The sequence below is a fragment of the Zea mays genome, chromosome 4 (assembly GCF_902167145.1).
Source record: "Zea mays cultivar B73 chromosome 4, Zm-B73-REFERENCE-NAM-5.0, whole genome shotgun sequence".
In the NCBI taxonomy this organism is placed as follows: domain Eukaryota; kingdom Viridiplantae; phylum Streptophyta; class Magnoliopsida; order Poales; family Poaceae; genus Zea; species Zea mays.
Genome location: NC_050099.1, coordinates 23851292 through 23859777, shown reverse-complemented (window position 1 = coordinate 23859777; position 8486 = coordinate 23851292). Strand labels below are relative to the sequence as shown.

Genomic DNA, 8486 nt, shown 5'->3' with positions numbered 1-8486 from the left:
AAGACAAGACAATGCTGATTTCTAAAGCACGAGATGAAGATGAAAATGATTTCTAAAAAAACTTGAGATGAAGACCTTCGAGCGGATTATTTTCAGTAATCCACTCGAAGCTCGGGGGCTACACCCATTGGGTGCACCTTCGGTGCACCCAATAAATCCTGAACCCCAGAGAGCAGAATGTTGTTCTCCAAGGCGTAAGCACGAGACAAAGCATTGACCTCTGAAGAATAAAGCGAAGATCGATGAATAAAGACAGTAGAGGGTAATAGAAGATCGATTTCACTAAGTTACTCAGAGCTCAGAAGCAACAACTCGATAAGCCCATTTTTCATGGTATTCTTTATCCAATTCAAAAATAGCAAGCTGGACCTAGAATCCTTGGGCCGATTATTTCAAAATCAACTCAAAGATTGGGGGCTTGTGGGGGACATATATCCCCCGGGTCCACTAGAAGGTTAGAATACCTCACGAAAGGCTCTGGGCCCGATGTTTCGCAAGGCCATCCCTTCGTGGGCCTGGGAGGAACGCTTGGCGAAATGGATCAACACAAGATCGGATCAACTTGAGCTCAGACGGCCCAACAGATTCGAGCAACATCCACAGCAGTAACCCGACTTTCCCGCGCTGCATCCTCAGGCATCGGAACTGAATGGCGATAAGTCGGCAGAATTATAGGAAGATAGGCTCAGTCGGTTCACTATTACTTAGGCACACGTTGTTATCATATCCGCATGTAACGCCCCACGGTCGAGTATATAAGCCTAGGGGGCATCCCCTCAAAAACATCTCACTCCTTAGTCGTCTACTCAACTCTCTAGCATCTCCCATACTAGAGAACTCCCTTGTAACCCATCACGTGAAAGATCCACACCAGGACGTAGCGTATTACGCATCTCAAAGCGGCCCGAACCTGTACAAGATTGTCTACTGTTTCTCGTGCATTCGACATGAACCATCGAGCTACAGTCGGTAACACCGTCCTACTCCAAAAAGCACCTCGAGGGACAATCCCGGGTGCGCGGTCGGACCCAAAACACCGACAGTCTCGGGCGAGTCAGAAATGCGCTGCTCGTGTGAGGTTGGTCTTGGACAAGCTGTGACTGCATCTCCTACCCGAGGATGATCTCGGGCGAGCCGTAACTGCGTTTCCCGCTTGAGGTTGGTTTTGAACGAGGCGTGAATGCGTCTCGCACTCGAGAATGGTCTAAGGTGAGTTGTGACTACGTCCCTGCAGACTTGAGAGTGGTTTCGGGTGATTGATCGAGTCGGCACTAGGCCATCGACATGCCGGGCCTCCAGCCGTCCGATGGATCTGGCCCATATGGACATCTATACATGTGCCCCATTCGCAATTGTACCGGCGGTGAGGTCGCCCGCATAGGACAGAGGACACCGGTGCGGTCCTTGCGAGCAGAGTTTTACGTACGACTAGGCTCTAGCTAGGTTACATGTAGCGCTGCACCCACGAGTCCACGACCTACCGGCCGGCGGGGCTCTGCCAGTGCATGTCCACCGCGTCGCGCGGCGCCATACCACCTCTTTCTGATTGCTGCTGCGTAATGATAAGCGCGCTTTCCAGCACTTCCGATCCTCCTCCTGTTTATAAATGCAATGTCTACCAGTAACTACTAGAACAGTAGCGGGCGGGTAGGCCGCCGGTACCAGTACGGCCTCAGCCAGCCTCCTGTACTTGCATAGGGGAGGCTAGGGGCTAGTAGTGCAAGTAATCCATTGCTCCTCCTTTCCTTCTCTTCCTTCATTCCATTCTCCTCCTCAACTCCATCGCATTGCTATTCCAGTCCTCACAGAGAAGAATCCCGCGAGCGAGCGAGCGAGCGCGCGAGGCGGCAAGGACGAACCCAAGACGTACGATGGCGAGGAGGCTGGCGTACACGACGGCGCTGACCACGCTCTTCAGCTACGGGCTGCTCTTCGCCTTCGGCCAGCTCAGGGATCTCTTCCGCCACCTGCTCGGCTGCTTCAGACCCAACAAGGACGACGACGTCAAGCAGGTCGGCCGGACCCCGGACGGTTTAATTTCCTCCGCGCGCCGGGGGAGAGAGAAAGAGAGATCTCGTCCCGCAGCAGTTTTAAATTTGGCTGCTCCAACTTTTCTGAGGTGGTAGTGGTAGGTGGCCTGATCCCGGCGGCATTGCCTCTGCCTTCAATTCATGCAGGGGTACGCGCCGATCTGCGTCGGCCTGGAGGATTTCTTCGTGCGACGCCTCTACCTGCGGGTTCAGGTGAGGTGACGAATGATGCTAGCGCGATCGGTTTTCGTTGCTCAATATGGGTAATGTGATTTGTTATGATAGTCACTAACTAGCCTGATTATATTATTAGTCTACGCGAAGATCTTACTTTTGCTTTTTTTCCCCCTCTAGAAATTAAAACAGGTTTTCCCTCCGCTTTAGCTGCGTAATAAAGCGCAAAACATCCAATCATATTCTAACGTAGACGTGCCTGCCAAATTTCTTTGCATCGGGTTACGCACTCATAGTCATAGGCTATGCATGTACTCATTCTGTCCTAGACTATAGTTTGTTGCTTTGGTATTTATGTCGGTGCGTTATTTTTGAGTAGATTCGTAGAAAACTTTAATAATACTTATCACTCCAAATAAGTCTATATCATAGTATCTGTCTTGTATATATCTGATCAAAATAGCAAACGATTGATTTCTCAAAAACAATTGACTATTTTGGCACGGAGGAGTGTATTGTAATCTATGGTGTCCCATAAATATCACATAAATGTTATGTGTATAGTGTACTCCCTCCGTCCTAAGGGCACGTGCAATCCTAAGACTAAGTATCGGTTTTCTAAGCATAAGACATAGCTAGAGATATGTATAATCTATGTTACGGTTCTCCGAGCGCTAGATATATCTAAGAAATTCATTCATATAAATGTATTTAAGCATTATATTTTATTCACTAGAACCCCTCAAGGAACAACTTATTTATGTGGTTGTAACTGTATTTTAGACATAGAGAACCATGTTAGAGATGTTCCTTCACCAAAATAAGTATCTTGTGTTTTTCTGTACTTACCTCTCTAGATACCCCTTTGTACATATATACCCTAAGACTATCTCTAGCAGCTTACTCATCCTCATACGCATATTCAAACTCTACTCTGCGAACAGTACAGAACATTGCAAAAACAGTGTTTTGGGTAAACTGCTAAACACGGTCTAAAAGGCTCTATCCACACAACACAATGTATCTAAATCATAATTGTATTAGCTCTAATGATAGCTCAAAAGATAGGTATTAACTTGGGTTGTACACAAGCTAAACTTTTTATGCATGAAAATTTTTGCGTGCGAGATGGGCACTTCATGATGAGTCTGTCTGTTGAGTTTTTTTTTCACTTAAGTCATATTCCTAGTCAAAGTATCATACTACAATACCCAAAAATGCCACATATGATGAAAAGTATGATACGGCTAGAAAGATACACTCTCCACAATGTATAGTATCATAATTATATGTTTAAACTAGTCCATTGATATGATGTTGTGTCTATGACAATGAACCCAAACATTAATTTTTATGGCACAAACTAAGACACCGTGCCAAAGCAGTATCTTGTCTATGATACAACTTTTTTTTCTCCCTTCTATTAAATGTCTTACCACATTTGCAAAAAAAACTATGTGGCATCTAATTAATAATGAGCATGATAGAGATAGCCTTTACTCTTGTAGACTCCTCAAAAGACCTTCTAATTAATGAGTTTGTACATGTCCCAATATATAACACTATTTGCAATGCAGAAACTGCATTAATTTCTATGATCATTTATTGCCCTGCCACATCGCTAACGTACAACGAAAAGTAAGAAAAGAGAAGAAGACTGTTTGTTACGGCAACGACTACTATGCAAGCAGTTCTTCTGTACAAGCGTGAAAGCAAACCATCTTATCCATTAGATCATGATCCAACCACAGATACAGTCATGATTTGTTAGGGGTTTTTTATAAAGATTATTGAGCTGATGGTGGAAGTGTTTAAGTGTTAAATGTGATATACGGTTGGATCACGATATAATGGATCAGATGGTTTGCTTGCACAAAAGGGCTGCTTGCATAGCGGTCGTTACCGTTTGTTACTACGTTTAGAAACCAAATTAACCAGGTGTGCGTGCGTGCAAAACAAGGGAGCTTCCTTGTTCCTATATGCCGGGCCTTGCGCAGGTCGACCGCGCGCCCAACCTCAAGCCGTCGCGTGCAGAGCTCGCCACACCAGCTGTGTGGTGGAGGAAGAAAGCGTGAGCAGAGGCAGAGGATCGGAGACAGGACGACTGGATGGACCTAAGGTGCAGCCGTGCAGGAGGAAACACTCGCACTGTTTGTGCATTGGGAGTGCATTTCACGTAACCACCTCCTGTTCAAAGATTAATTAAGGTTCAGTGTCTCAACACCAACACTAATGTACGTAAGCTAGCCTTTTTGGTTGGTGGTCTGCCACACAGATCCCCCCAGCAGCCCATCGACATGGATCCCACAACAGCCTGCAGGTCTCCCAATTCTGTAAGCTAGCTTGTTCATCGATCCTGCCTCTGAACGTCTCACGCAGCTGACACTTAGCTAGTGAACTCGGACGGTTCCTGTCTGTTTTTTTATTGAGCCACTCAGCTAGCTACTTCGTTCTCTTTCATATATAGTCCCTTTTTTTCTCTGGCTTTGTGCAGGATTGCTTCGGCAGGCCAATCGCTAGCGCACCGGACTCATGGTTCGATGTGGTGGAGCGTACCTCAGACGACAACAACAAGACATTGCAGTAAGCTAGCACTTGTGTTCTGCCATCCTAATCGCAGCTGCGGCCTGCGGCTGATATGCCTCCGGACATGCATGGCTGAAGCAAATGGAGTGAAAGGCATGTCTCAGCTCAGCTGTGGTGGCTAACGCAGTGTAGTGCTCGCTGCTGTTGCAGGCGCACCTCAAAGACCACTAGATGCCTGAACCTGACGTCCTACAACTACCTCGGGTTCGCCGCGGCCGATGAGTACTGCGTCCCACGCGTTGTCGACTCCCTCAAGAAATACTCGGCGAGCACCTGCAGTGCTCGAGTTGATGGCGGTACGACTGCCATTACTATCTTCCACATGCTTCTCTCTCTCTCTCTCTCTCTTTTTAGGAATCTACAGCGAGCTTCACACCGAGCTTTGTCATCTGGTACTGCTGGTAACATAACAACAGGCACGACCAAGCTTCACACCGAGCTGGAGGAGCTGGTTGCGCGTTTTGTCGGGAAGCCTGCTGCTGTCGTCTTCGGCATGGGTTACGTTACAAACTCTGCCACCATTCCCTGCCTAATCGGAAAGGTTTGTAATGCTCATATATACAATACAATTGCCAGATGTCTGAATTATCAGCTGTTTTTTCTCTCTCCCTTTTTGCGACGTTTGACAGGGTGGGCTGATTATCAGTGACTCACTGAACCACAACTCGATCGTCAATGGCGCAAGAGGATCCGATGCGACTGTCAGGGTTTTCCGGCACAACTGTAAGCTGCTTAATTGTGCCTCTGAACAAGAACAAGAACAATGCGGATGACCACCGGCCGGCCGCAAAGCGCAAACGTCACTCTCTTGCATGCATGCAGGCCCTGCCCATCTGGAGAAGGTCCTGAGAGAGCAGGTAGCTGGTGGCCAGCCGCGGACGCACAGAGCGTGGAAGAAGATCGTCGTCGTCGTCGAGGGGATCTACAGCATGGAAGGGGAGCTGTGCAAACTCCCCGAGATCATAGCCGTCTGCAAGAAGTACAAGGTCCGAGAGAGAGAGAGAGAGAACTGATTTGAGTGCGCACAGCTCAAGGCAGTACGTCACCAGTATATATCTACTCCTTGTTGTGTCCTGCCAAACAGGCCTACACGTACCTGGACGAGGCTCACAGCATCGGCGCCGTCGGACGGTCGGGCCGCGGCGTCTGCGAGCTCCTCGGCGTCGACCCGGCCGACGTCGACGTAATGATGGGCACTTTCACCAAGTCTTTCGGATCATGCGGTGGATATATCGCTGCATCCGAGGTGTGCATACTGCATACTACTACTACTACTGAAAAAGCAAAGCATGCATGTCGCAATCCGTGTACTGTCGTAGCGCTTCCGTTCCGTTTGACTGCCATCTTTCAGGAGATAGTCCAGCACTTGAAGCACACCTGTCCGGGCCATCTGTACGCTACCTCCATGTCGCCGCCTGCAGTGCAGCAGGTCATCTCGGCTATTAGAGTTGTCCTTGGGGAGGATGGCTCCAGCAGAGGTCCCTCCCCTTTTCGTTCGCGACTATATATGTGTCCAACTAGAATAATGTTGTACTGAATAATCCTTTTTTTTTTGTTTTTTTGCTTGCTTGGGATGTGTTGCTTGCAGGTGCCCAGAAACTGGCGCGCATCCGTGAGAACAGCAACTTCTTCAGGTCAGAGCTCAAGAAGATGGGCTTTGAGGTTCTTGGTGACAACGACTCTCCTGTCATGCCCATAATGCTCTACAATCCGGCCAAGATTCCTGCGTTTTCTCGGGAGTGCTTTAGACAAAAGGTTATTAGTGCTAGAGTTTGTCGACGAAACACTCTGAAGATCCGAATAGCAATTGACAGAATTTTTTGTGCTAGCTGCAGGTTGCCGTTATCACTGTGGCGTTTCCTGTGACTCCTCTCCTTCTCGCAAGAGCACGTTTCTGCATTTCAGCTTCGCACACTAGGGAGGACCTGACGAAAGCCCTCGATGTGAGCGTTAATTTTTTTTTTTGGGTCTCTGCTGTAAATGCTTCGTTTTATTCGTTGGCACATATATAAATAGAGCCGAACTGACGTGTTTCCTGTCTGTGCAACCCCCATATATTACCAGGTTATCAGCAGAGTTGGTGACCTCGTGGGCATCAAGTACTTCCCTGCACAACGACCAAAGATTGCTGAAGCTGGTCACGGCAATTGAGGCGGTAGAGAGGAATGAGCCCTGAAATTACCCCATGAGTGGCTGAAGTTGTTAAGAGTCCTTTTAAAAGTTATCAAATAAATAGATTATCATGGAAACAAGCACGCGCGCATTGATCAGTTTCGTCGGGATTCTGTCGTATTAGCTGTGTTGAGCCTGCTTTTGAGCCGGCGGACGGTTCGGCACTGAGGCCGGACGGTCCGCGGTCCGGACAGTTCGCGCCTGTGGGCCGGACGGTCCGCGCATGCGCAGAGCAGTTTAGGGTTCCGAGTTTTGTGCTACGATTGTTAGCTATATTCGCGGGATTAGCTCGGAATCAGTTGTGTAAAGAGTTCAGGCTCCCTCCTCTATAAATAGAGAGGTCTACGGCCGATTTGTAAGGAACAATCGAATCAATACAACTTCTATTTCGCATTTTATTCTAGGAGTAGTTCTAGTCTAGTTTAGGTTTAGCCTTCCAATCCCCAATTCTTCGTCTCTCTTCGACTCTACGTCGATTAGAGGAGTCTAGGTCGGCCGGCCCGAGCCTAGACACCACCTAGGATCTCTCCTCCCCGACGGGGTCCCTCCCGGGAGCGAGATCCAGGCGCCGTCGGCGGTCTTCCGCCGCCCCTGCGCACGCGCGGACCGTCCGGCCGTCAGGCAGGGAACTCGGGCTCCTGCACCAGGCCGCGGACCGTTCGGCCCTGTGCCGCGGACCGTCCGCGCCTGACCAGAAAGCACCGCCGCCTCGCACCAGGCCGCGGACCGTTCGGCCCCCGCGCGCGGACCGTCCGCCCCTGTGCAGAGAGCACCGCCGCTGGTTCTCTTGAGTAATTGGTGCATCCAAAAAGGCGTCAACATACTTTTTGGCGACTCCGCTGGGGAAGACAAATATAGACGCATCAAATCGGCCCTCAATGGCCGGTTCAAGAGATAGCTCTGATATTTCCCTAAGCAACATCATAGAGCCGACTTGGGAGACCTTGCCGGTTGACGAACAGCTCCAATTCGAGGAGCACAAGGAGCGTATGATCCAGGAGGCAAAAGCAAAATTCTTGGCCGACTTCAAAGTGGACAGGAACAACAAGGTCGTCCGACATCGGGCGACGGATCCGGCTTCGCTCCAACCCACACCAAATATCCCCAATGTAAGTAATACCAACGAGCTACAATCTCTTAGAAATTATGTAGAAGAGCAACGTGAGCAAATGCAGAACATCATAGGGGGTATGCAAAGCGATTTTAGGAGACTAGTACGTGCATTTGATAAATCTAGTATCGCCAATTTTCCTTCGCACGAGGTTGAGTTAGGAGGTAACACGCGTAACACATCGGCTACAGTTTGTCACGACCAGTCACAACCCCTTTTTGGGATGCCGATGGACACGTACCCTGAGCAACCGCAAATCGGCAGCAAATCAGCCGATCTGCACATGCCCGGACCGTCCGCTCGTCAGCGCGGACCGTCCGGACCAACAACAGTCGGGCCTATTTTTAATGAGTTACCTAGATATGCACCCGAGCCACCACAATTGACACAGAACCCAAACTACCCAGTCGGAC

At 49.1% G+C, this 8486-nt stretch overlaps 1 protein-coding gene across 3 annotated transcripts; it reads left to right on the top strand.

The window, feature by feature from the left end:
• The first annotated feature begins 1617 nt into the window (after positions 1 to 1617).
• Positions 1618 to 7355, top strand: LOC103652945 (long chain base biosynthesis protein 2a). 3 transcript variants are annotated; one of them, XM_020552482.3, is made up of 13 exons: positions 1618 to 1723; positions 1800 to 2012; positions 2178 to 2243; positions 4699 to 4787; positions 4941 to 5086; positions 5207 to 5331; positions 5420 to 5513; positions 5613 to 5776; positions 5875 to 6036; positions 6142 to 6268; positions 6379 to 6545; positions 6626 to 6733; positions 6855 to 7355. In XM_020552482.3, the coding sequence occupies exons 2-13, from the start codon at positions 1872 to 1874 to the stop codon at positions 6939 to 6941; spliced, it is 1476 nt and encodes a 491-aa protein (XP_020408071.1). In that variant the 5' UTR covers positions 1618 to 1723; positions 1800 to 1871; the 3' UTR covers positions 6942 to 7355. The 3 variants fall into 3 exon arrangements, with proteins under 3 accessions (XP_020408071.1, XP_008678154.1, XP_008678155.1); XM_008679932.2 differs by lacking the exon at positions 1618 to 1723 and having other exon boundaries at positions 1728 to 2012; XM_008679933.4 differs by lacking the exons at positions 1618 to 1723; positions 1800 to 2012; positions 2178 to 2243 and adding exons at positions 2260 to 4380; positions 4480 to 4537.
• The last annotated feature ends 1131 nt before the right edge of the window (positions 7356 to 8486 follow it).